Source organism: Lagenorhynchus albirostris, chromosome 14 (genome assembly GCF_949774975.1).
Source record: "Lagenorhynchus albirostris chromosome 14, mLagAlb1.1, whole genome shotgun sequence".
Taxonomy (NCBI): domain Eukaryota; kingdom Metazoa; phylum Chordata; class Mammalia; order Artiodactyla; family Delphinidae; genus Lagenorhynchus; species Lagenorhynchus albirostris.
In genome coordinates, this window is record NC_083108.1 from 80,765,396 (window position 1) to 80,791,799 (window position 26,404).

Genomic DNA, 26,404 nt, shown 5'->3' on the forward strand with positions numbered 1-26,404 from the left:
ACCCTTCACCCAGTTAGCCCAGATCTCTGCCTTCTGCTGGCAAACGCTGCAGTTCGCAGGTAGCTTGTGCCAAGGGGGTTCTGAGCTCCCGGGGGGCGCGGGGGGCATTTCAGCAAGGAGAGCTGACCCAAGCCGGCGCGGCCTTTGCCTTCTTTCTCTTGTGCTTTCTGCCTCGCCTTCCCTGCCCTGGGCACCCCCTTCTCTGCATGCCGCCCGCCCAGGTGTTCGTGTTGGCGCTTACGTTCCTTGTCCTCTTCCTCGGCAACTTCCTGACCACACTCAAAGTCGTGCACACCAAACTCCAGAAGAACAGAAGCGAGGCCAAGAAGCCGTGAGCCACGGGGCCGGCGCCCCTCGACCCCCGGACTTTGAGACTGCAGGGGATCCCAGGCGACACCCTCGCTGCCGGGTTCCTCCCAACCAGTGCCAGTGGCCACTGGCAGCAGTGACCTCAGGGGCCAGCGGCATCGCTGGGAGCAGAGCCGAGGCCCCGGTCCCCGGCCGGACAAGAGGAATGTGACCCCAACCTGTCCGTGCAGTATTAGCCCGTCCCAGCCTCCCTATTTATGACATTTAATATCGGCGCACCCCTTCCCTAGAATCTGCCGCCCTCTTACCCCGCTGCTCTCCGCGAGACTGCGTCAGTCTTCCTGGGGGGTGGGGGAGGCTTAGCCTCAGGGTCCCCCTCTGTCCCCCATCCTGTCGTTTGAGCCCTTCAGGTTGGGCTTCGGACGTGCCTCGCTGGGGTTGGGTTTCCGCTGACCTGCTACTTACCGAGTCCCAGGCGGGTGGAAGGAAGCCCTTCCGTGTTCCGGGGAGCCGCCCTCCCCGGGGCACCGCTTCTGCCCTAAGCTCCCGGCCTCCGCGCGTCCGCCGCGCGGGTGTTCAGGTTCTCGGAGAACCGCTGTCCGTGTCTTTGTGCCTCGTACTCTTTGTGCTTCCTGAGTCTTCAGCCTGCTGGCCGCCAGGTGGCCCTGCCTCCCACAGGCCCAGGGCTTGGCCTGAGGCGGGAGGGTTTTCTGAGGGTCACCACCAGAGGGCGCCCCTGCATCGTCTGGCTGGTGTGAGGGCTATTTTTTTTTTTTCCTCTCAAAGTTTGGGTCCACTTTTGGGGGCTTCATGACTCCCACCCCTCAGCCCACCTTCCCAGATTCTCTCCGTGAGCACTCAGGGCGTGGGGTCAAGCCCCTCGGCAATGGTTGGGACGTAAGCCAGCATGGAGGTCACCCACGCTCAGGCTTCCTCCCTTCACCTCAGAGCTTCTGGAACGTGGGGGGCGTCTGAGCAGGCTCACTTCGAGGCGGCGGCCACACTCTAGAGGCCAGGGCAGGTCTGTTGGTCACCTCACGTTAGGTTCTGTATCTGTGGGGAGGGTGAAGAAGCAAACAGTTTGGCTACATTTTCTGCGTCTTCTCATATGGGCCTCAGCCGTCCTTAACGACTTACTTAGAAATCCCTGTCGACCAGAGTACATAGATGGTGTCCCTAATCATGCTCTGGGTGTCAAAGGGGTTTAAACTTTTAAAGTATGAAATTTCCCCTCCCCTCCCCTCCCCCCAGTAAGATTCCACATAAAAATCCAGATTTCCACTTTCCCTAGAGAAATGGAAAGATCTAGAAACATTCCCACAGAGCAGCATCTAGCTGGGCTGAGCTGCCTTGTCTAGGGTGGGGTGCTTGCTTTCTAATTTGCCACAGGCCCCACCACTCCCTTTCATCCCTGCCCTACTTCACTCATTTGGGTCTCCCATCTGGCCCCTTAGGCACTTGGGTTTGCCCTAGACTAGGAGTTGGCGAACTTTTTCTGTGAAGAGCCAGATGGCAAACATTTTAGGCTGTGAGGGCCAGATGGTCTCTCACTCTAGTCTAGTCTGCAACTGGAGGGCAAAAGCAGCCAACGCGTAAACGAATGGGCTGTTTTTCACTAAAACTTTATTTACAAAAATAAAGATTTGGCCCACAGACTGTGGTTTGTGGACCTCTGTCCAAGACCATCATTTGTCCACGGAGCCTTGGACCGAATGCTCTCTGGATTCCCCAGGGCGCGGCAGGGCCTTGGGGAACCTAGGTGGGGTGGGGTAGACTTCAGAAGTCTCTTTCTCAGGCCTAGTGGGCGCTGAAGCACTGGGCAACGGAGGGGGCTGAGGCAGGAGATACCGGGGATGGCAGGACCACCTGAAGCCATTATCTCATCTTAGGTAACGCTGATCCCTGGGGTTACTCAGGAGCCACCAGCTCTCAATCTCTGGGGCGTCAGAATCACCTGGGGCACTTGTTTCAAAACTCTTGGGCCCCTGACCCCAGACCTTCTAGGAGGTTCAGTGAATCTGCACTGGGGGTTAATCAAGTCTGTTCTCGCAGGAGGCCAGGATGGCCTTGGTTCCAGATCTCCACATCTTGGCAGAATTGGAGGCTGTGAGAGACGGGAGCTTGATGACTCTTTAAATGAGCCAGTGCCGTCCTTCTGCAGACAGTCTGTAGAGAGACCTGACTTGCCCAAGATCACTCGGAGCTGGTGTCACTTTTCATCTCGGGTTTCTGGCAAGTAGTGGCGAGCGGAGGGGTTGCAGGTGAGGAGACACTGAGCGAGGGTCACATGGATCAGCCAGAGAATACTTTTTGCTTTTTGAGAGAGGTTCTTCTCTGCCTCATGTGCGTCCAGCTCTGGAAAGATGGCGGCCAAGCCGAGGGCTGAGACTTAAGTCCTCTGTTTGGCAGGGAGGAGGGAGGGGGCTGGTGCCGGCCCCCCAACGTTTGGGGCTGGGGCCTGTGTTCTTGTGATAGGCCTCGGTCCCATCCTGGTGCCTGAGTTCCTGCGGGGAGGAAGCAAGAAGCTGGAGGATGCAGCCGTGCCTATCTCAGGAAACCAGGGAGGCGGGGGACTAGGGAGAGCAGGCTTGGGGGCCGTGTGGAACGCTGCCAAGTCCACATTTCTCCTCATACCAGACGTCATTTCTCATCTCAAGCACAGGCTTTGAGGACCTATTGGGTGTGCAGAAGGGGACACACAGCTGGGGGTTGGTAGTGATGAGGGCAGTCCTGGGGACAAATGCTAGTTCCAGGGTACAGAGGGACTGAGTCCAGCACCCTCACTCACCACCACCATGCAGGCTGGAGGGGAGCTCGTGGTCAGAGCCCCAGCTGGGAAAGGAGAGAGTTCCAGAATGTTCCAAGAGCCTGGCCACAGGCCCCAGACACCAGGCCCTGGAGACGCCCGACTCCGAGTGCCCTTCGAGAGCTGGGGAGGGTGCAGGATCCGGGGAGTAGTCTGGAGCTGGGGACCTGGGTCCTCTCAGTTCTATCGTGAGGGCCGTGGGCCCCGCCGGGAGGTGTCAAAGCAGCAGGCACAGGCGGTGTTGCTTCTGCCGCTGTGCTTTCTTCAGAGCACTGAGGGCAACTTTGGCGGCCTCTCGGAAGACGTCCTCCACGTTCTCCCGAAACTTGGCAGAACATTCCAGGTAGAGGGCAGCTTGGATCTGCTCGCAGGCGCTCTGGCCCTGGTGGGGGGAGGGGCCGCGATTAGACGAGGGGCCTGGAGCATGTGGTCTCCTGTGAGACCCCTCACAGATTTGGGGGCTTGCTGGGGGCGGAGGCCTCGGCGTGGGGACGCTTCACCCCAGGGCCAGCACTCCCCAGTGTGTGCGGATGGACCATGAAGGCCAGTGTGGTGTGGCCTGTGGGCTGTAGCTGCTGGGAGCTCTGTCCTGGCCTCCTGCCCACGCTTCCCCTGAACTCAGGCAGAGACGGGGGCTGACTTCAGCCGAGAACTGGGGTGGTGTGTTGTGTCTGCCAGGCCTGTGAGGAGAGTTGAAGGCCTCAAGACAAAAGGGCTTCCTACGTGCTTCTCTCCCCTGCTCTTCCCGAAAGCGCAGTTAGGGCAACTGAGCTGGCTATTAGAGTAAAAACAGTATTTCTAACACAAATTTATTAATGCCTGTTCCTTTTTATTAAACTTCATTAGTTTTCCTTCGTGTTCCTTTTATTCTGCCATGCCTTACCCAGAAGGCCGCAGGGTTTGGTCAGGCTCATGAAAGGAACCCTGCTTTCCAACGCAGGCCTGCCCTTCCAGGCCTCTGGGGAGATGGGACAGGGTGGTGGTTAAGGGCTCAGGCTCTGGGGCCAGAGTGACTGGGATGGGATCTTGGCTCCACTTCAGGTTAGCTGTGTGACCCTGGGCAAGCTACTTAACCTCTCTGAGTCTCCATCTCTCCTCTGTAATATGGAGGGCGCTAATAGTACCTGCCTCAGGGTTATAAGGATTACATGAGGTAAGTAATGTAAAGTGCTCAGGCAAGTGGCCTATCATTATTAATATCTAAAAATTATTATTCTTAACCCCGGCAGTCCAGTGGTTAGGACTCGGTGATTTCACTGCCGTGGCCCTGGGTTCAATCCCTGGTCAGGGAACTAAGGTCCTGCAAGCTGCTCGGGGCGGCAAAAAAAAGAAAATCATTATTTTTAGAATCCTGCTGGCTTCAGCTCCCGAAAGGCTGCTAAGGCACACCAAATGCAGAGGCCAAAGACCTGGGAGGCTTTCTGGCCATGGCTGTGTCCTGGGCTCCTGGCAATGGGGTGCAGCGGAGCGGGGCGGGGGAGGGGCCCCTGGCCCACCTGCGTGTAGGTGATGGGCTCCAGCTGGGCCGCCCGGAGCTTGCGCAGCTGCTCCTTGTCTTTCCTCAGGTCTGTCTTGCAGCCAACGAGCAAGATAGGGATCCCACGGCAGAAGTGGGTGACCTCCGGGAACCACTGTGGAAGGAGAGGGCAGGCATCAGGGCTGGGGCCCCGTCCGTAGCCCCTCCTCCAGAGGCAGGCGGGCTGGGAGAGGGGCCTTACCTTGATGAGAACGTTGTCATAGCTGGTGGGGTTCATGACGTCATAGCAGATGAGCACGAGCTGGGTGTTCTGGTAGGACAGGGGCCGCAGCCGGTCATAATCTTCCTGCCCTGAAACCAGACAGCAGGTGGAGGTCAGGGAGGTACCACTTACTTCTCTACCTGAGTCCCCTGTCTGGGCTCCGATGCATGAGGGGTTGGGGGTCTCCTGGGCAAGAGACTCTAGGCCTCGGTTTCCCGTCTGTAAACCAGAGGTGGCGGGCTTCCCTGGTGGCGCAGTGGTTGAGAGTCCGCCTGCCGATGCAGGGGACACGGGTTCGTGCCCCGGTCCGGGAGGATCCCACGAGCCGCGGAGCAGCTGGGCCCGTGAGCCATGGCCGCTGGGCCTGCGCATCCGGAGCCTGTGCTCCGCAACGGGGGAGGCCGCAACAGTGAGAGGCCCGCGTACCGCAAAAAAAAAAAAAAAAAAAAAAAAGAGGTGGCAGCCCGCAGTCCTACACGAGATAAAAGCCATGCAGGGACTTCCCTGGTGACACACTGGATAAGACTCCACGCTCCCAGTGCAGGGGGCCCAGGTTCGATCCCTAGTCAGGGAACTAGATCCCACATGTATGCCGCAACTAAGAGTTCACGTGCCACAACAAAGGATCCCACGTTCTGCAACTGAGCCTGCCTGCTGCAACTAAGACCCATCACAACCAAATAAATATTAAAAAAAAATAGCCATGCAGTGATCAGAGATAGGCCTGATTGCAGGGTAAGTGCTGGAAAAACTGCTAGTAATCATGCCAGTGATGATCACCCCTCCCTCCCATCCTTATCCCTGGTGCTCAGGTTAATAGCGCAGACTCTGAAGCCAAATCTGAAGTGAAGCCTCCCCTCCCTGAAGTTTCAAACCAGTGGGGTTGGGTAGGCCCAGGACACTGCAGTCAACCGTGGAGTGCGCCCCCCGCCCCCCCCGCCCCCCGGCTGAGAGGTGCATGGCCTCTGGTTGAGCTCCTCCTGCCATTCCTGCCAACACTAGGAGGAGGGTGGGGGCATGCTAGAGGTGACAGACCGTGCGCCCATCCAGGTCCACTCGGCACAGTGGCTGTCAACCCCTCTGCATACCAGACTCACCAGGAAGAACTGACAACTTCTGACACTCGGTCCCTCCCAGCACCACCTGAATCAGAACCCAAGGCTGGGCTTGGGCGACGGTTGGTTTAAAAAAAAAAACTTTTTTAGTAATTTTTTATATTGACAATTTCAAACTTACAGAAAAATTACAACAGAGAGCACAGAACTCCCTTACTCAGATTCACCGAGGCCTTACGTTTTGCCCACTTGCTTTATCTGTATATATACACTTTGAATCACGTGAGAAGGAACTGCAGACCTTCGGCTCCCCCGCCCCCACCCCTACCCCCACGGGAGAGTTCCTATGCGGTTTTTCTAAGAACAAGGACGTCCTCTCACCTACTCAGGACAAGTATGAAACTCAGAAACCAACACTGACATTGTACTCTTCTAATCCAATCCATAAGCTGTATTCAGATTTCACCAATAATGTCCTGTAGTATTTTTTTCCCTAGTTCAGAAGCAGGCCCGGGATCACACACTGTGCGTGGTTGTCATGCCCTATTTTTTGTTTAAAACTACCACAGTGAGAACTGAGAGTCTTTCAGGCCCTATGGCGACCCCTGGCCACCTCTGCAGAAAGACCCAGGCGGTGACTACCTTCCAGGGAACACAGAACTCAGAGCCCAGGAATTCCTGCCCCTTCCTCTAGCCTGTGGGTGCCAGGGAGGTGCCACCTGCCCTCTGATCCCTCCGTGCCAAAGGCCTCTCAGGACAAGCAGCCTCTCCCAAGAGCACAAACAGGACACATCCTGCTCCCAGACCCCTGCTGATGACAGGACACGGCCGCCATCTTCTTTCCCACTGGCCCTCCTCAGCCCAGGGATCCTTGATGGTGTGCAGTGACTGGGAACCCAGATCTAATGATGGCTTGGCCGGGAGGACTGTCTGTGCTGTCACTCAGCCAAAGTTCCCTCAACACTGGAGAAGGGGTGAGGGGTAGTCAGGGCCCCGCAGACTCAGGCCCTCCTGCCCTCATTACCAGAAAGCTGGAGAGATCCTTGTAAGATGGTGGGAAACCGGCCCAACGTGCTCTTCCAGCCCATCTCCCCTTCCCATACATGTCCCCTCTCCTGACCTTTGTCCACATCTTTCTGATAGGGTAGTCACTAGCCCCATGTGGCTATTTGAGTTAATTAACATTAAAAATTCAGGTTCTCCGTTGCATTGGCTACATTTCAAGTAATTAACTGCCCCACGGGGCTAGTGGCTACCGTAATGGGCAGTGCGGGTGTGGAACATCTCCATCATTGCAGAAAGTTCTACTGGATGGCATGGCACTATCCTCATCCAAACCACCGTCAGTCTTCTGTGCCACCTCCTCCCTGGCCTCCTGCTGCCCCTCAATCCATTATCCACCTGGCAGCTGGATGGATGGTAACACAAGTAAAATCACACCCCTCTCCCCTCAACTGAAACACCTTCAGTGGCTCCCTACTGCCCTTTGCAGAGAATCCAAGCCTCTCCCAGTGGTCCACATGACCCTGCTGCCCACCAGTCTCGACTTCATCCCCCTTCCTCCTGCCCCACTCACTCGCTGCAGTACAACCAAGGCAGCCTCCTTGCTGTTTCTCAAACCTATCAAGCTCTTGTGCCACACCTGGAATGCTTTTCCCTCATTTTTTCCCCCATTTCCTTCCTAGCATTTCATTTTTAAACATTCAGACTGACCATCCACAGTATTTCCTTTTTCAAGATACTTGCCTTCTCTCTACTACTTACTGGTAATGCCACCTTATACGTCACACTTTTTCTTTTGGCGACCGCGCGGCCTTGGGATCTTGGTTCCCCAACCAAGAATTGAACCTGGGCCCTTGGCAGAGAAAGCCCAGAATCCTAGCCATTAGGCCACTGGGGAACTCCCATCACACTTTTTAGAGTGCCTTTGCCTATAAATGATTAAGAAACCTTTACAGGAACTTCCCTGGTGGCGCAGTGGTTAAGAATCCACCTGCCAATGCAGGGGACACGGGTTTGAGCCCTGGTCCAGGAAGATCCCACGTGCCGCGGAGCAGCTAAGCCCGTGCACCACAACTGCTGAGCCTTCGCTCTAGAGCCCGCAAGCCACAACTACTGAGCCCGCGAGCCACAACTACTGACGTCCACGTGCCTAGAGCCTGTGCTCTGCAATGAGAAGCCACCGCAGTGAGAAGCCTGCAAACCGCAATGAAGAGTAGCCTCCGCTCACCGCAACTAGAGGAAGCCTGCGCGCAGCAACGAAGACCCATGAAAAGAAAAAGAACAGCAAAGACCCAACGCAGCCAAAAAAAAGGAAACCTTGACAACAACCACCTGCCTGATGTGCTAGTCAGGGATCTTATGAATACTCCCATTTACATATAAAGAAACATGAGACGTGAACTGACCCCTCTGAGGTCACCGAATCAGAGCCAGGCCTGACTCCACATTCATTCAAGTCCAAGGCCAGCGTTCCTTCCGCTGATACGCAGCAATGCTCTATTCTGCTCTGTAGTGTGCAAAAACAGGTTCTGGGCCTCTACGATGTAATGATGCGGCTCAGAATTCTGGCCTCACATACACTCTGATTCCCTTTTAGAAACACGGCAGGAGAAGACAAGCAGTTGTAAAATGGGGCTACGGTGTTCTGACGTCTCCTCCCATCTTGCCCGGCTGATTCCTCAGAGAGGCCTTCCCTCACCACGCAAAGTCCATCCACAGCCTGTACTCACACATTTGTTTACCACCTGTCTCCCGGGAGACTGTAAGCACCCTGAGGGCAGGGTCCATGTCTGTCTAAAAATCATTCCTGGCACAGGGTAGGTGTCCAGTCACTATTGGCTGGTGGGTGGTTGAGAAGTTGTTCATCTCTTGTCAGACTTAGCAGAGACGAGGGCTGAGACATGCCACTGGGCTTTGCAATTAGGGCCTGTGCTGACTGCAGCAAGCTTGATGAGGGCGGAGCCAGACTGCAGTGGGTTGAATGAGGAAGTCAGACCAAGCCTGCTCCTGGCTCAGGGCCTCTCCCTTGCTGTTCCCTCTTCTAGAAGGCTCTTCCCAGGTAATAGCATGGCTCACTCCCTCCTTTCCTTCAGGTCTCTGCAGAAATGTCACCTCTTCCAAGAGAACTTTCCAGACTGCTCTGAAACAAGAGCCTCCTTTGCAGTCTGTCCCATGACCAGCTATGGCTTTATTTTTCTTCCTAGCAAGTATCACTACCTGACATCACAGTTGTTTTTGTTTGTGGGGGGAGATGTCCCTCATGAGCACGTAAGACCCTGAGGACAGGCCATCTCTGTACTCCTCACTGTTAGATCACCTGGCACACACAGGCTCTATAAACATTTGGGGAATGAACGAACGAACAAACGAGCCGGTGAATAAAGTGGAATAATCATCTCTATGGCTTTCAGGTTTGCAAGGGCATTTCACTTCCATCACCTGTTAATTTTTTTTTTTTTTTTGGCCGCACCTCGCAGCGCGCGGGATCTTAGTTCCCCGACCAGGGGAACCACCCCGACCAGCGTGCCCCCTGAAATGGAAGCGCGTATTCCTAACCACTGGACCGCCAGGGAAGTCCCACCCGTGTTAATTTAAGCAGTCGCCCCCCCACACACCCCCCCGGGAAGCTGGGCGGGCAAGTTCTTCCTGTTAGGAGCCCACGTGGCTGGGGGTGGGGCTGCAGGTTTCAAGGTCACTGACAGGCTCCCTGTGAGCTGAAGCACCAACGCGGTTCCCAGCTCCAAGGCCAGTTTCCTGCCCAGACGCTGTAAAAGCTCCAGTCCTCCCGGGAAGCCTTCCTAATTGGGAATTAATCTCTGGACCTCAGTTTCCTCATCTGTGAAATGCGTATGTAAGGAGCAGGTGAGACTCGATAATAACAGTAAAAATGGTTAGTATCAACAATATTTATTGGCAGTGCTCTCACTCATCACATGCCAGGCCCCATTCAAAGCCCTTTACCTGCATAGACTCATCACTCCTCACTATGATTCCTCACTACTGGCTACTGTTTTTGTTTTGTTTTGTTTTGTTTTTGTCGAGTCATGCAGCTTGTGGGATTTTAGTTCCCCGATCAGGGATTGAACCCAGGCCCTTGCCCGTGAAAGCGCGGAGTCCTAACCACTGGACCGCCAGGGAATTCCGACTACTGCTATTGTTATCACCAATTTACAGATGCAGAAACTGAAGCACAGAGAGGTGAAGTGACTTGCCCAACGTCACACAGCCAAAGGGAAGCTTCATAAAGGACAGAAGACCATAGGTAGAACTATTGGGGTGCTTCTCTCTCAATCCACCCCAGAGGATAGGGAGCTGTCCTCACTCTACAAGCCCCAACCCTGACCCAGTGAGGAAAGGCTGCCAACAAGGGGATCTTGAGAGGGAGGGACTCTGGGAGAGGATGGGTAGCCAGCCCAGATCCCATCGCCTCTTCCCAGTTCTCTTTTTTTTTTTTTTTTTTTTTTTGGCAGTACGCGGGCCTCTCACCTTGTGGCCTCTCCCGTTGTGGAGCACAGGCTCTGGACGCGCAGGCTCAGCGGCCATGGCTCACAGGCCCAGCCGCTCCGCGGCGTGTGGGATCTTCCCGGACCGGGGCACGAACCCGTGTGCCCTGCATCGGCAGGCGGACTCTCAACCACTGCGCCATCAGGGAAGCCCCCAGTTGTCTTCTTGACTTGACTGTGCCTGGCTCAGCTTTCCCCAGGAGTTCAGTGTGAGCCTCCACATAGGGACCACGCCTGCAGACTATGGACTTCTGGGTGCTGTCGACCTCATGGCTCCTTGGGAGGAGTGGAGTGTCCTGGACACCCCACCCCTATGAGTCAGGAGAGCCAAGCTCCACTCAGACTCATTTTCCATGATCTTGGCACCTTCCCTCTCTGGGCCTCAGTTTCCTTATCTGAAAAAGGGGGTGATAACCCTGCCCTTGATATTGGAAGTAAAGGACTTGTAGGCTGAGCAATGCTGGGCAAAGGTGTGGGCCTGCGGTTACTATTGAAATAGAAACTGAATGGGGACCTGGGTGGGGGATTCTAACCGCAAATCTTGGGACCCACGAGCTCTAGGAGGCCTCCCATCCACTAGGTGATACAATTACCCTCCCCATTTACTCACAGTGATGCCCAGGCTTAAAGGGGGCAAAGTCATCTGCCCAGAGGCGAATAGGGGTCCCACTCTGGCCTCTGCAGATGGGCTTGAGAGGTTAAAAAAGCCCCCCGAGGGCTTCCCTGGTGGCGCAGTGGTTGAGAGTCCACCTGCCGATGCAGGAGACACGGGTTCGTGCCCCGGTCCGGGAAGATCCCACATGCCGCGGAGCGGCTAGGCCCATAAGCCATGGCCGCTGAGCCAGCACGTCCGGAGCCTGTGCTCCACAACAAGAGAGGCCACGACAGTGAGAGGCCCACATAACGCAAAAAAAAAAAAAAAAAAAAAAAAAAAAAAAGCCCCTCGGGTTATGTGCAAAAGGACACATTTGCTTCTGGAGAGGAAAGGTCTTCTGATCCACAGCTCCCCCGGAAGCTGCCCATCTTCCTGAAGCTGGCGGTGCCGCAGGGCCTGAGGAGGTGAGGCTCACGCGAGCGTTATTTCCTTTGTGGGAAGCTCTGCCATGACAGTCATCTTCCCGGGGGCATGGTCTCTAAGACCTGGTGCTGGGTAGAGGAGAGGGTGTCATTGGGCCACAGTGGTCCCCAAATCTGCCAGAGGACATCTACAGGGCACGTGGTTCCCATCTCTGGCCGGGGTGTTGGTCAGGGGAGGGAGGGGTGCAGGCAGCGTGAGAAGGGGAAGCTGCCAGAAGAGGAACCCACTTTTACTAGTGCTACTGGGGCCCGCCCACCTGTGTCTCCTAACCGCGGTCTGGAGCTCAGACCACGCATGCGCCATAGACCCACAGCGTCAGCTCCCCCGCCTCCAGGGCTCCTGGCTCCTAGGCACCCCTCTTGTCCGTCATTCCTGTCTCAGCGACTTCTTTGCGCCCCACTTTTCCTACTGTTCCCATCTCTGGCTGGGAAGGGGACCACAGCTCCCCGACCTCCCGGGGCAACTCCAGCCAGTCCTGTGATGCCCCACCCCAAAGCCCAGATAGCTCTGTCTCCGGTTGGTGTCTTAACATCCCACCTCGCCCCCACCTCCCCTCTCTCTGCCCAGGAAACTTCAGACTTCACCGCAGCTTCCTGCCTCTGAGGGTGTCTGGGCAGGCAGATGAGCTGCTAGGGCAATGGGTGCTCACAGCGCCCGCCCCCTTCACCTTTGCGCACTGCACTGAGAGCTCCATCACCCCTCCATCCACCCTCCCGCCGCAGTGGTGTCTGTAACTGCTTCCGCAGGACGGAGACAAGTAGCCAGACTCTCCTCCCACACGGACCCCTGTGGCTGAGGTCCTGGGTGTGGAGAAATTCAGCCTCTCGGGGGGGGGCCACCCCATCCCACAGCTCTGAGCACCACTGGTTGGCTGGAAAGATGCTCGCTCCCCTGCCCCCCACCTCCCACCATAGGGTCTAGCCCATCAGGTTCTAGAACCTTCTACCATAACCTTTACTAGACTTGGGGCTTCCCTGGTGGCACAGTGGTTAACAATCTGCCTGCCAGTACAGGGGACACGGGTTTGAGCCCTGGTCCGGGAAGATCCCACATGCCGCGGAGCAACTAAGCCCGTGCACCATAACTACTGAGCCTGCACTCTAGAGCCCGTGAGCCACAACTACTGAGCCCGCGAGCCACAAGTACTGAAGCCTGCATGCCTAGAGCCCGTGCTCCACAACAGGAGAAGCCACCGCAGTGAGAAGCCCACGCACCGCAACGAAGAGTAGCCCCTGCTCGCGCAACTAGAGAAAGCCCACACGCAGCAACAAAGACCCAACGGGGCCATAAATAAATAAATAAACAGATAGATAAATAAATAAATAAAACCACCATTACTCATCTCTACCTGGGCCACTCCCTTCACCCTGTCTCTATCTTTTTCTAGTTGATCACCTGGCCATTCTTTCTGCCACTTTCTTCGGATATCTGTCCACCCTAGAGAGAGAGACGAATCTCATCACCTTTATCACAAAGGACCTTCTCCAGGGGTGTCTCTGCACCCAGGTTTCTTTTTCATTCATTCATTCCACAAGCCTCGCTCTAGGACAAGCACCACGCTGGGCACTGGCGTGTGGAAGAGGAGTGACCCAGGCTTTCCTTCATGCTCCTCCTGACAGTGGGGCTTCCCAAGTCACAGCGGGACACCCTTGAGGGAACAGCCACGTTTCTTCCCCCCAGAATATCCCTCCTGGGCCGTCCTGCTGACTGTGAGGCCAGTCTACTCCCCCAGGGATGCCACTGAGAGGTTCAAACCCCAGCTCTGCTTTTCTGCCGCCTGGAACAGTCCTGCTGGGAAAGCAGAGGGTGGGGGCCGGCACAGAGCTCTGCAGGCAGCGGGTTCAAAAGAATAGGCTTGGGCTGGGGCCTGGGCCTGAATGGCAGGAGGTTAAAAAATCACAATGACAGCGAGCCCTTTGCAAAAGCCAGGCCCTGCACTAAGTGCTGCATGTCACATGAATTTGATGTAATCCTCACAACTATTTTAGCCTTGATTACAGAGAAGGAAACTGAGGCCTAGGTGCCCCCACTGACACGCAGCCAGGGGGGCCAGCATCAAAGCCCAGGTCTGACTCCAAAGCATGTGGCAGGAAGCTGTGGACAGGTAGTCATCGCCCTGAGTGTTGACTGCTCCTGGTGATTTGGGAAGGAGCTCTCCCCATCCCTCCCACAGTAGCTCTTAGTGAAAATCATTCCTTATACCAAGTAGAAGCTTTCCAGAACCTCTACAGGACAATCTACGCTGATAAGTTCTTTGAGCATCTTTCTCTGGGTGAGGCCAGAAAGACCAGAAGTGATCCTTACTCTGGGTCCGATGAGGGAGGCTGCGGTGAAGCCCTGAGGGCAGAGGAAGGAAGAGAGTGAAATCTTCCCTCTGACTCTCCCTGCCCCACCAGCACTCCACCCACAAAGTGGGGTTAATGAACCTGCCCCCACCTGGGTCCCGGACAGGAAACATGTGAAACTGAAAGTGTCCCAGACACACCACGATTTTTACTGCTCTTGTGGCCACGCCCTTGGGAATTCCTCAGACGCCTTTGGCTTTCCCAGTTCAAGGGGCTGGAGGCATGGCCCTGTTCTGGGGGCAGCCCTGCAGGGCCCTCATCCAACAAGAGAGGGCCCTTAGAGGCCACTATAGGGAGGACACACCCATATGGCAAAGTCAGGAATGAAGGAGGGGTTTGGGGCTGGGAGAGGCCCTTTCCTGAACCTCTCCAGAGTGGAATGAGAGATGTTACTGGCAGCCTTATGGAGCGGTGGGCAGGAGGGGGTGGTCCTGGATTTTGGCCCTATCCAAGACCAGCTGGAAGACTTGACCTCATACATACAAGGCTTGGCCGACAGGGGAAGGGACACCTGATGACATAGTCCCCTGCAAATTACTGAACACTGAGTCACAGAGGCTGGGTGAGGCCCCAGCTGGGATCCTGAGCTTTGCTCCCCAAAGTTGATTCAGCCCAGAGGGGCATCAGGGCAGGATGGAAGCTCCCCAAGGGTACCAGTACCAGCAGTGTTACCCAAATCCTCCCGTTGGCTGTGCTCCTCCACCCATCCCCCAACAATAGGAACGCTGATGACTGTGACGCAATTAGCATAAATACACTTGCCTTAGGAGCTGCAGGTGGCAGAGAGAACCTTATTTTGAACCTACATTCCCTAGAGCTCTGTTCCTTCTTCAGTGCCAGGAAGAAACAGAACTGTAGCCACAGAATCCTAGAACCACAGGCTCAAAATTATAGACCATAGAATTCAGAGTCATGCACCATAGTCCATGGAATTCCAGACACATGGGACTCAGAATGTGTAGCTCTAGGGCCCTAGAGCCTCAGGGCTGTTGGCCACAGAATCCTGGAGTCACAGGCTCTGATCTATAGCCCAAAGTATTCTAGAACATAGGACCCAGAAATGCAGCCCACTGAACCCTAGCACCAGGGGACTCAAATCTGCAGCCCACGGAATCCTAAGAGACCACAGCTTGTAACACGAAATCCTGGAACCATAATAAGCAGAAGCAAAGCCCACTGTTTTCTAGAGCCATAGGAGAGGAAGGAACCCGTGAGCCCTCAGAACATCAGCGCTAAGAGGGTGGCTCAGGAACTCACCTCTTCCAAATACCCTCCTTTTACAGATGGGGCGCCTCTGTCGGCCTCCAGCACCACCCAGTCAGGCGGTGGTCAACCGGTTCCCAGCCAGCGCCCCTCCGCGGCCTCCAGGAGTGACGGGATGTCAGGGCCCCGGGAGAGGCAGAAGGGCGGGCGGGGATGCCCGGCGGGGAATGCCCCTCAGGGGAAACGCTCCTGGCGGACCCTAGGACCCTCACCGCGCAGACGCACTCACCGGCGGTGTCGTATAAGTTCAGGGTCACCTCCTTGCTGCCCACGGTCACGCTGGCCGTGTACTTCTCGAACACGGATGGGGCGTAGTGCTGTCGGAGAACGGGCAGTGTTGGTTCTTAAGAGGTGCGGCGGGGACCCAGGGTCCGACTGGATCCCCACCCCCACCTTCACCCCATCCGGCTCAGTCCCCCTCACTCTGCTGGGCTCTGGAATTCCCGAGGGGGCGCCCCGGGGTGACGGCCGCCTCTCCGTGCGCAGGACGCCAGGGACCTGGGGTCCGGGTTCGGGGCGCAGGCTGAGGTCTGTCCCTCACCCCCAGTGGTCCCAAGCCCGTCTCCCTCGCCCCCAGCCTGCTTCCAGCCCCCCGGCGGGCCTCACCTCGGGGAAGGACCCCTGGCTGTACACCATGAGCAGCGAACTCTTGCCGCAGCCGCCGTCGCCCACAACCACGATTTTCAGCTGCTTCTTGCCCGGGCCCGGGGCGGCAGTCGGGGCTGGGGCCCCAGGGTTGTCCATAGCCGGGAGCAGGCAGCACTGGCGGCGGCGCCCTGAGGAGAGCGCTAAGGTTGAGCGATCCGGGGCTGGCGGGGCGCGGGCTGGCCCCTAGGGCGGGGCTAAGAGAAGCCCCGCCCTCGGAGCCGGCACCTCCTCCGCCAGGCAGCCAGCCGGGTCGACCTCCCAGACTATTTCCTTCCTGCTAGGCTCTCGGCCCAGAGTCTTCACCTCTCATTCCCAGGGAAACTGAGGCAACTGAGAAACGGAGTGCTCAGCGGCAAGCGCAGCTCCCATCTCTCCTGCGAGTCACGGCGCCCCCACACCCCAACCAGCAAGATCTGATAGTTTCCGCCCCTTCCCGCCTGGCACCCTTGATTGGCAGTCTCTGTCTTCAGGCAGGGACCCTCTGATTGGCCGACTCGGCCTCCTCCATCGGGCAGGGTCTCTTTGATTGGCGGACTGCCCCCCAGCCCTCGGGTTCGAGGAGCCTTGGTCTCAAGCTCTGGGAAAAGCCCCCCAGCTTCGCCCCGCCCCAACTATGTGGCCGCGGGGAAGTCCACTCTGACCTGTTTTCCCCCAGAAGGTAGCGTCGGTGGTTCCAAGAAAGATCCTGGCATAGGGGTCCTGTCTGCCCACGTGGTCTGGCCCTATGGGAGTGAGCCTGTGTGTGGGTTGGGGAATAGCGGTTCCGCTTACCTATCACCCCACCTCCCAAAGGTGGAGGTCTGGCGCCCTCTGCCGGGCGATGGCCTCGGCGCGGCAACTTTGGTAACAGGTGAGTGGCCCCAGAACCCTTTCGAGGGTTGGCCCCAAACCAAGCGGGCGGGAACCTCTTTCTAGCAAGGCCCAGAGGCGTGGGAACCAAGCAAGACGCCGTCGAGAAGGGGAAGGGGAAGGTCAAGGTAAATCTAGTTGAGATCAGCTGGGCCCCCTTCCGTCCACTTTGGAGACTGATAACCCTGCTCCCACCAAGAAATTTGTGTTCTCCAGCCAGCAGCCACATATCCTTCATCCCAAGCTTTCTCCTCAACCCCCGGACCCAAACTGCTATTTACTGAGCATTCACTCTGGCCAGGTACTATCAGGGCGTCTGGGCAAAACCACCCCTGCCTCCCACCCCTTCCCTCCCTTGGACTGTCTTTTGCACAAACCAGGCCAGTGGTCAGGAGTGGCAGAGGGACCCCCAGGATCAGGCATGTACCAGGCAGGCACTGGGACATGGCTAGGTGAGAGAGCAGAATCTTTCCCAGCTGGGGTAGGACATCTGACAGTTTCCTCAGAGAAGGGCTGGCAGGATTCAGGATCTTCTTGCCCTCATCCCACCCAGAAGATTCCCCACTTTCAGGTACTCAGCAAGGATCAGGTAAATTTTACTTCGGAAAGGAAATCGTCAACCTGGCACCATAAATGCCAGGTCAACGTTTTCAGAGAATGCAAGGCATAATCTGACCACCAGATGGCAGCAGAGACTGCCCCAGGAAGCCCCCAAAGAGCCCAGAGCTGGGAAGAGAAGACCCAGCTCCAGGTTCTTAAGCGGAAAGCCCTACTCTGTCACCGGGCCAGAGGGCATCTGCTGGGTCAAGCACCCCTAGACAAATATACAGCAATTCATTCATTCCTTCTTTGCAGCACACGTTTATTGAGAGGCAATTGTGTTCCTGCCTTTGAGGAACTCAGTCCTGGGGGAAGCAGTCTAAAGGAGTCTGCGAGACGAGAACAATTCAGACACCGGAGCCCCCGTGGGGTTCAGAGGAAGTTGAGAGCTGGGCAACACATGAACTAAGCTTGGCAGTGCTGGCAGGAAGGGCCAGTGGAAGTAGGATGGGTACCCAGCCTGAGTAAATGCATGGTGGCTGGAAACCCCATCAGGTTTGGCAGTGGCTGGGGCATGAGGAGGGAGACCAGACATGGTTGTCAAGGTGGTGAGGGTTAGATCACAGGGGCCTGGCTATCAGGCTCAAGATGGGTGTCAGACAGAGGCTCTGAACAGAGGAGCCCAGCCAAAGCTCTTTCCGGTGACCAGGGGGGAGCTGTGATTGGCTGGTGAGGACAGAGCTGCGGCCATCTCTACACAGTGGCAGCCTGGGGCTGGCAGAAGAGGAGGGGGAGGAAGCCATCACTCAGGGAGAGGGAGGATGGAAGAGGGCTTTGAGGGAGGGGAGGACCACTTACCTTTGAGCCAGGCACAGGCCTGACCTCACATCAGATACCCTGAAGCTCAGGGAGTGACTGGGAGAGTAAGACTACCTCATCTGGGAAGGGCCTTGAGAGAACTCACTTAGAGTTTGCCCATTCTGAGCAAACTGTGGGAACTGCTCCAGCCCGTAGGGAGAGGGCACTTAACTTTTCCTCAAAATCCTCAGACCTCGGTTTCCACCTTTTCTAACTAATGGATTTCAACTTATAACAGAAAAAATGACTTACACGAAAGCAGGTCTTCCCAGGCCGGCCCAGGTCCAGGCAGGACAGCTGACACTGGCCCCAGCCTGCCCACCCACCCCTGCCTGGCTGAGAGGCCGGCACAGAGCCCCAGCCCCACCCTGCCTGGAGCGTGTTTGATTTGGACCTGGCTCCAGTGGTGGTGTAGGGGCTGGATCTGTAGCTAAAAATACCCAGCAGCCAGGCCAGCTGCTCGGAGCTTCCTTGGAGGTGCTGTGCCAGGGCAGGCCAGCCGAGGCACTGGGAACACCCACGGGCCCGGGGAGCCCTACTCCCTTACCTGCAAAATGTTCCGAGGACCCATGCCATTCTTCTATTCACCAGGAATTCCTGGAGAGATTTAGGAGGATAAGAAAAAATTCTTTAAACTGGTTCTTGCCACAAAGCTGTTGAGACACAGAAGCCTAGGGGAGCTGGCAGGTGGCACCTGCGGGGGTGAACTGATTTGTGCTCACATCTAGGCCTGGGATCTAGTGAGGACAACTGACCACAAGAGAGAAGTACGGCCAGATCCACTTCTGTCTTGTCAGGGCAAGGTCCGGCCAACACAGGTCAGGACGGGGACGTTAACGACAATGCTAATGGCTTCCACTTCCCTGGTGCCTCAGCATACTCTGGGAGGTCACTACACACCTCAGGGGTCATCCACCCCACGTGAGACAGAAGTAACTGACCATCCTCTGGGGCCCCAGGGATGGGAGGTGGCCCAGCGCAGCCTGGGGGATCAAGGCTGTCTATCCCTGTCCCAGGACTCTCTCCAGGCTCAACATGTGGTGGTGGGCTCAGGGGAGTCACCACCAGAGTACAAAGAGCTACCTCCACAAAGCCAGACTCAGAGACAGGTCAAAGGTTATCTGCCAACCTCCTCCTCCTGATTCACAGGAGAGACCACGACTCCTGGAGGGGTAGGAACTCATCGAGGTCACTGGCCAGATGGAGACAGCACTGGACCCAGGCGGCCTCTGAGATGGCAGGGTGCCCATCTCCACAGTCCAGGCAGAGGTTCAGTTTCCACCCAGGGGGTCCAAAAGGTCGTACTCCACGCCTCGGCTGTCACCCAACGGGCCGGAAGGGGCGGGCCCCTGGCGTCCAGTAGGAAGGCAGGTCCGGCCACCTCCGGCCGCCCTTCCGCTGGCGTGGCTCTCTCCAGGCAGGCTCCACCGGCTGGGCGCCAGGAGCAGCCCCGCCCCGAGCTTGCTGGGCGACCGGTGGGTGGAGCCACGCTCTCGGCAGAGGAACCAGTCTGAGGACTGATAGGCTGCCCCGCCCCTCCCTTCACCTAGGAGGTACTGGCGTGCCAGACAAAGAAATTAGAAAGAGGGGGTGAAAAAAGGAAGCGGGGAGGGGTACGATCGTTCCAGGTCATCGGGACCCCTCTCCCTTCCAAGAATCACACCCGGACCACAATGGAGCGCCTCACTGTTCCCTAATTGATCCGAGGGCGGGAGTGGAGGAACTGGCTGTAACCCTCCAAGCTGCTGCTGGGAGGGAGAGATTTAAATCAATTATTTAACTATCCAACGCCCACGGGAGATAAAGACCCCAGCCCCGTGGAGCCCCAAGGGCTCTATCAGAAGGGATGCAGGACACCCTCAGGGGGCAGAAAGGTTACCTGAGAATCCAGGGAGTTGAATGAACTCATCAATGGCAGAGCCGAATTTAAACCGCCGGATTGGGGCAGACTGTGGAAGGAGGGAAAGGCTCGTATGATACTAATAATGTGAGCCTCACCAACTTTTACAAAGTGCTCACCCTGGGTAGGGGGAAGGGAGTCTGGTGCCAGGTGTGGTCGGCTGCACCCCTTGCCCCCCAGCAAAAGACAGCATGGACCAAATCCAGCTTATCTGGAGACCCTCATGGCGCCAAGGCATGGTAGCCAGAAGGACCTAAGAGTACCACGCCGGTTACTTTCAACCAAATAGCTTTCCCAACTCCCAGGCGGTGACGCCAGCAGACAGCTAGCACTGGCAGGAGCCCAGAATAACCCAGCAGCTGGGGCGAGGGGGTGCCATGCACACAGGTGCTGGGCTGGAAGACACCTGGAATCTCATCCTGACTGCCGGTGGTGACCTCCTGACCTTGGGTGAGTCACGTTACTCTCCGGGTGGGGGGAACCCCCCAAACCATGACCCATCATGGAACAACAGCCTGTGGACTTGAGGAAAAGCCACCATCCCAACTCACACACTGGAGTAAAAATGGAGCTGGCTCCCAGCCTGCAGAATGTCAGCCTTCCCCTTTGCCCTGAGGCTGTGCCACGTGCTACGAGGTGGGCTGGTGGGGGAGGAGCTCTCGGACAGCCCAGCCCCACCCCCCGCAGCCACCTCCAAAGGGGGGCCAACTGGTGTGAAGCCTGTGAGGCCGGCCCCCTTAATCGCACTTAATCCGCCCTCCACCCTTTACTGCAGGCTTCATTATCATCACTTTACACAGGAGACTCGCCCAAGGTCAACCAGCACAGGGGAGAGTCAAACCCACAGCTGCCTGCCTTAGAGCCTCCCTCGATTAAGCACCAACGCGTTCCCAACAAAACCTCTGGGTCAAGCCCTACGGCTCCCCCAGTCCTCACTCCAGCCCCCAAACTGAAGGATGGGATAAAAGTGAGCAGAGCCTATTAGACCCGGAAGTCAAGCCTCGGCCCGAACGGGGGAGGCGGCGCAATCAGCAGCACCTGGACCCAAATGGCTCATCAAAGTAATCACAAACTAAAGATCACGTGGGAGAGGGGTCAGAGATCAAGGGCCGCACTGTCTCCAGCTGCGGAGCTTCCTGGAGATAAAGAGAATGGGAAACTGCATGCTGTCAGCTTGCGTAAGGAGAATAAGGAGAGAGCTGCCATCTCTACGAAGCGACACCTCCGCACCAAGAAATAGTTCGGGGTTCCAAGAGCACATGCTTGGATCCTCACAACACCCCAGGTGTTACCTGGCCCAAAGGTTCTCAAAATGTCTCCACAAGGCAGCATCAGCATCACCTGGGAACTTGTTAGAAATGCAAGCTCTCAGGCCCCACCTACTGAATGAGAAACTCAAGGACCGGGCCTCGGAGTCGATTCTAATGAGCCACCCGTGTGATTCGGCTGCACACTCAACTTTGACAATCACTGACCCATCTGTGCAGATGGTGAAACTGGGGCTGAGGATCTGTGCTGCTTACGCAAGGTCACAGCAGGTGAAATGGCTAGCCAGGTTTCAAATCCGGGTTTCTCCCGTTCTACAAACAGGGCTTTTTCTTTTTTTCTTTTTTTTTTCGGTGGGGGGGGGCCTGGGTGAGGTGGAATCGTGGGAATTCCCTGGAAGGGGAAGAGTCAAGAAACCTCTTTCTTAAAGAAAGCTGGCCCAGATCTCAGGTCTTTCTATTCTTCACCTCCCTAGCAGCCAGACATCAGAGGGGAAGAGGCCAGCTCACACAGTCACCCCACACGCCCCCAGCGGAGGCCGGAAGGGAGGGCCAGGGCCGGGCCCGGTTTCCTGGCAGCTGCCTGTGTCTTTCAGAAGAGGCATCCAGGGCACTCCACCCACCAAACACACCACTGGGAAATATTGGGTTGGCCAAAAAGTTCGTTCGGGCTTTTGTAAGATGTTACGGAAAGACCCGAACTAACTTTTGGGCCAACCTAATACATGCAAGTGCAGCCTCTCCTATGCTCCTAAATATGGCAAAGAATTGCAGGCCCCAAACTCCTGACAACGGAAGCTGACAGGCGGGGATGGATGGACCAAGTAGGCCCAGCAGGCAGCCGATTTCAGTCCCACACATCTGTGGGGGGGAAGGGCTGCAGAACCAGACTAGCAGGTTTGGGGTGCCCGCCCTCCCTGGGCTCCAGGCCAAAGCCCCCCAAATATCTCTCGCAGGCTGGGAAAGGGCTCACACCTACCTTAGTGGGAGGACTGTCAAACTAGGCCTGCTTCTGTCCAAAGGAGGACGGTCCACTCTGGGGGTACCGGGCCCCTTCTCCGGTCATGATCCTGGGGGGAAAAATCGGAGGGTGTTTTAGGGCGTCGATGGCCACAAACCGGATACGGTCTCCATGAGGGAAGGGAAGCCTTACAAATGCCTCTCCCCCCTTCCCAGCTGCCAAGGCAGCCCTCACTCCAGAATGAATAGGAGGGGGGTGTGGATGAATCACCAAGGTTCAGCCGGAGCGCCGAGCAGCAGGCGGCGGCTCATCTGCATTTCCAAAGGCCCGCCCCGTCCGCATCCCCTCCCCCAGGAAGGGCCGGAGATGCGAGGGTTTACCCCAGAGCCCTCCGCCTCCGGGGATCCCGGGGAAGGCCCGCTCGGCTTTCCCAGGCCCCAAACCCCACCCCACCTTCCAGAGCGCCGGCTGGCCGGCTGTGCCTGGACGGCCACCTAGGGACGTCGGTGGCCAGCGTGAGGGCCTCACGCCCCAAGTGGGGACAAAAGGGGCCCACCTGCCCCTCGGGCTCGTCTATCAAAGGGCGGTTGGAAGCCGGACGTGGGCGCCGAGGCTCGGGGTGGGCAGCAGGGACGGCCTGGGATCAGGGCCGGGCCGCGGGGAATAAGTCCACGGCCTCTGGAGGAGCCGGTCGGGGTCAGGGGGTGGCCTCGAGGCCCCGATTGGCCCGGTGGCCCTTTGCTACTGGCTCCCGCGCGGGAGGGAAGAGAAAAGACCCCGCGACCGCGCCGGCCTCCTCGTGCCCCCGGGGGCCCCCAGGTCGGGAGCGGGGTCCGAGGACGTTGCGGAACCCGCGCTCTTCGTCGAGGTTTCCCCGGGCCAGGGGCGTCCCCGCAGGCGGAGGCCTGGAACGCGGGCGGCGCCGCGGCGGCCTCCCCTCCCCCCACCCGCGGCCCCGCCGCCTCCTTCCCTCCTCCCGCCTGGCGCGCGGCGGCCGCCACCGCCCGAGCCGCGGGCGGCGCGCGAAATGGCGCCCGTCTGACCGCCTCGCCCGGCAGAGGCGAGCGCGAAAGCCGCGGCGCGCGACGCCCCCAGGCCCGCGGCCCCCAAAACGGCCTCCGTGACCACCCCTCGACCCGGGGCGCTGTGTCCTGCGGGCTCTCGGGGCCCGGCCCGGCCCGGCCGAGGGGCCGCCGCCTGCTCCGGGCTCCCAACGACAACCGGGAAAGGAGGGAGGAAGGAAGAAAGCGGCCGCCATTAGCCACCCGCAGTCCCGCCCTGGCTCCTGCCCCGGCCTCGGCCTCGGCCTCGGCCCCGGCCCAGCCGGCGGCTCTGCTCTGAACCTGAAAATAAAACTCGTGTTTGGGAGGGAGGAGCGAGCGCGGCCGGGAGCACAGGCAGCGCTCGGGCTGCAGGCGGGAGAGATGCTGCGTCATGGTGCCAACATGGACGCCGGCCTTTTGTCCTTTTTCGCTCAGGAAGCGCAGGCGCACCCCGGAGCCCCGAAAAGGCGGCTTCGGAGGGCGAGACCCCCACAATCAAAAGGGAAAGAGACCCCAGGCCCGGAAGGAGAGGCTTCCTCGGCTTTTGTGCCCGCATTCCCCAAAGCACTTCAATTTCTTCTCCCCCCAAGGCTCAGACCTAGAAAAGCGGGGAGGACGAGCGCAGGCGGCTCCGTGGATGCCCCACGTCGCTGGGGAGACCTTCCTCTCGCCTCCGGGGCAGAAGGGGCAAAAGGGTCTGAAGAGCCCTCCTCGTCCCCACCCCCCCACCCCTCCCGATCCAGCTGCCAAACATGAAGCTCCTGAAACCTTCTCCCCTCAGCTCCCAAACATTTGCAGCCCTTGGCCTGCTCGAAAAAACATTTCCTCGAAGGGGTAAAAGGCAGTTTTGTTGTTGTTGTTGTTGTTGTTTTTACTTACCCGCTCAGCCCGGTGCCATGGAGTCTGGAAGATCAAGCTGGGCGGAGGTTTTGGAGGTGTTATTGTAAAAAATATCTTTTAGGGGGATTGTTTAGTTGGGAATATTTGGAGTAGTGGTGGTGTCTTTTTTGTTGTTGTTACCTTTTTAAAGTTACACTCTCATGGCATTTTCAGCTCCTTCCACTTCTGCAAATTTTCCAGGGTTGGGTTGGCAAAAGGCGGCTTCGCTGAGGACTGTTTACTGCTCTGGATATAGCAATGGTGTGACCGTCATTAAGAGACAAAAGGCGAAAATACACAGTCAAATCAAACAAAAGGCAAAAGACGCACCGGCCATCCCAACCACCATAGAAAATACCCCCGAGTTAACGATGGTGTTTGGCTCGAACCAGCTAGGACTTGTTTTCCAGTTTTAATCTAGTTTCCTGTGACGGCTTTAGTCTCTTTACACAAAGAGGTCTTCCTTTCCCTCACCCACCCCCCTACCAAGACGAGAAAAACAGAGGTGTTTTTCTTCAAATAGATTTTCAAAGAAAGTGTACATGTTACTGGGAAGAAAGCTGACTAGCATTTATTGCTATAAACATTTTCAAAAGCTTAAAGCTAAAACCCTAGCTGTATAAAAGCAAAATCGTCTAAAAGCATTTTAACTGTTTTATGTTAGACAAAAGCGACAAAGACATACATGCAGATGAAGGTTCAGAAAATTAAGGACATCTCAGCAACATTAACAATGAAAACTGCACTGCGTAAGGACAGAATGGACTGGGTACTTACAATGTAAAAGGTTTTTAAAAAACTTAAAAGAGTAACGACTGCTTACAATTTTTTGTTGCTGCCATTTCGCTAGTCCTAAAACTATACATTTAAAACATTACCTTGTTAAAAAGAGAGCAGAAGGAGTTAATAAGATGGCCAGGTTTAAGTGTTTAATAGAGGAAACTATATATATATAAAAATTTATTGTTCAGTCAAGAGAATACAGATTAAGACAGCTCCAAGCTCCCCCCACCCACCCAAGAAAAAAAAAAGAGGAAAAAAATTAAATATGTCGTTTACTTAGGTTTTTTGGAATTCAAAATTGTTAACTGCTGACATTAATGGTGTGCTATGACCTAGTTATACAAGACAAAGATGGATTCCAAGTCATAAGGAAAAATCCAGATCTTTTTAAAAAGTCTTCTTCATTCTTCCAATTGTGAGTCCTTTAGCCTGTTGACAAATGTTAAACACAACACTGAGGCGTCCTGAACTGGATGGTGGAGTCAAAGGAAAAACATTCCCCATTTGCAACAAAGGAAAAACCCACTTGGCCATTTAATTCCATTGCAGAAAAATGGCTCCCCTCATCTGTTGGCCTCTCCTTGGTGTCTGATGAAGGATGTTTTGAGAGCAGCGTCTAATAACTCAAGCCCTATAGAAGCCGCGCGCTGATTGGCTGCCGCACCCTGCCGCCCTGCTCCAGCCAATTACCTACCCACGGCCAAATTACAAACCCCGAAAAGAGCCCCAATGTGAAATACACCACCACGAAGCCCCAGCGAGGCGACTTCCTCGCCTCGGCCGCCCGACAGGAGAGGCAGAGGGGGCTACAAACGCGTCCTCGCGAAGCCCGGGAGCCTTGGAGTTGAACTCACAAAATGGAAGCCGCGCGCTGATTGGCCGCCGCCACTCCCGGACCTTTAATAAAGAAAGGGGAAGGAAAGATAAATGCAAAAAAGGGGGACTCTCTCCTTCGTCGGTGACTGGAGGAAGGGGGGGGTGCGGGGAGAGAAGCATGTGTTCACAATTACAGGGCGCTCCTCTCCAAAAATAAAAACAGAAAGAAGCTTCTATCACCCAGGTCCAGGCAAGGGCTGCATCCTCCCAGGAATGTGAATGCTAATTTGGTTAAAATCCTGGTTTCCCTTCCCCAGCTCCGCTCTGGGGGTAGGGGGTCGCGGGGCAGAAGAGGAAGCCGGAGCCGAGATACCTCGATTGCAACTCGTCTTGGAGCCTCCTTGCCGCCCCTCACGGCTCCCAGCGTCCAAACACACAATCAAGACACACACCCCAAAACCCAGCCCTTTCCCCTGAGCCCCCACGCGCCCACCTCCGGTTTTGGCAGTTTGGAAACAGTTTTGGAGGCCCCAGGCGCACGCCGCGGCGGCCGCGGCTCGGAGGGTAACCCCAGCCGCGGGAGGTAGAGCTCGGGGAGACCCCCTCCCCCGCCAGCCAAGCCCCCCACCTAAGTCCCAGCAGAATAAATAAATTAAAAGGCCTTCCCCCCGGGAGGGGGGAGGCAGTGTGGGAGCGCGAGAGTGAGGGGTGGGGGGCCGCTGGGGCCCGGGGCTTTGGCGGCGCAGCTGCCGCCGCCGGGAG

At 56.7% G+C, this 26,404-nt stretch overlaps 2 protein-coding genes across 9 annotated transcripts in view; one reads left to right on the forward strand and one right to left on the reverse strand.

Annotated features, from left to right (window-relative positions):
* TMEM120B (transmembrane protein 120B) overlaps positions 1 to 3,966 on the forward strand; it is a 49,069-nt gene extending 45,103 nt beyond the window's left edge. Inside the window, exon 12 of one of the 2 annotated variants that reach the window (XM_060170324.1) lies at positions 222 to 3,966. In XM_060170324.1, the coding sequence (XP_060026307.1) occupies positions 222 to 335 (114 nt within the window). In that variant the 3' untranslated portion in view covers positions 336 to 3,966. The remainder of the gene's footprint in view (positions 1 to 221) is intronic. The other variant, XM_060170325.1, reaches the window with a different exon arrangement.
* On the reverse strand, positions 1,916 to 26,401 carry RHOF (ras homolog family member F, filopodia associated). 7 transcript variants are annotated; one of them, XM_060170328.1, is made up of 12 exons: positions 26,136 to 26,400; positions 25,681 to 25,723; positions 24,185 to 24,289; positions 22,140 to 22,230; positions 19,875 to 19,944; positions 18,543 to 18,592; positions 16,390 to 16,470; positions 15,707 to 15,876; positions 15,330 to 15,417; positions 4,834 to 4,943; positions 4,612 to 4,746; positions 1,916 to 3,497 (listed from the first exon to the last, which is right to left on the reverse strand). In XM_060170328.1, the coding sequence occupies exons 8-12, from the start codon at positions 15,842 to 15,844 to the stop codon at positions 3,333 to 3,335; spliced, it is 636 nt and encodes a 211-aa protein (XP_060026311.1). In that variant the 5' UTR covers positions 15,845 to 15,876; positions 16,390 to 16,470; positions 18,543 to 18,592; positions 19,875 to 19,944; positions 22,140 to 22,230; positions 24,185 to 24,289; positions 25,681 to 25,723; positions 26,136 to 26,400; the 3' UTR covers positions 1,916 to 3,332. The 7 variants fall into 7 exon arrangements, 6 of the variants coding, with proteins under 6 accessions (XP_060026311.1, XP_060026312.1, XP_060026309.1 ...); XM_060170329.1 differs by lacking the exon at positions 16,390 to 16,470 and having other exon boundaries at positions 26,136 to 26,401; XM_060170326.1 differs by lacking the exon at positions 19,875 to 19,944.
* Between the last annotated feature and the right edge of the window lie 3 nt (positions 26,402 to 26,404).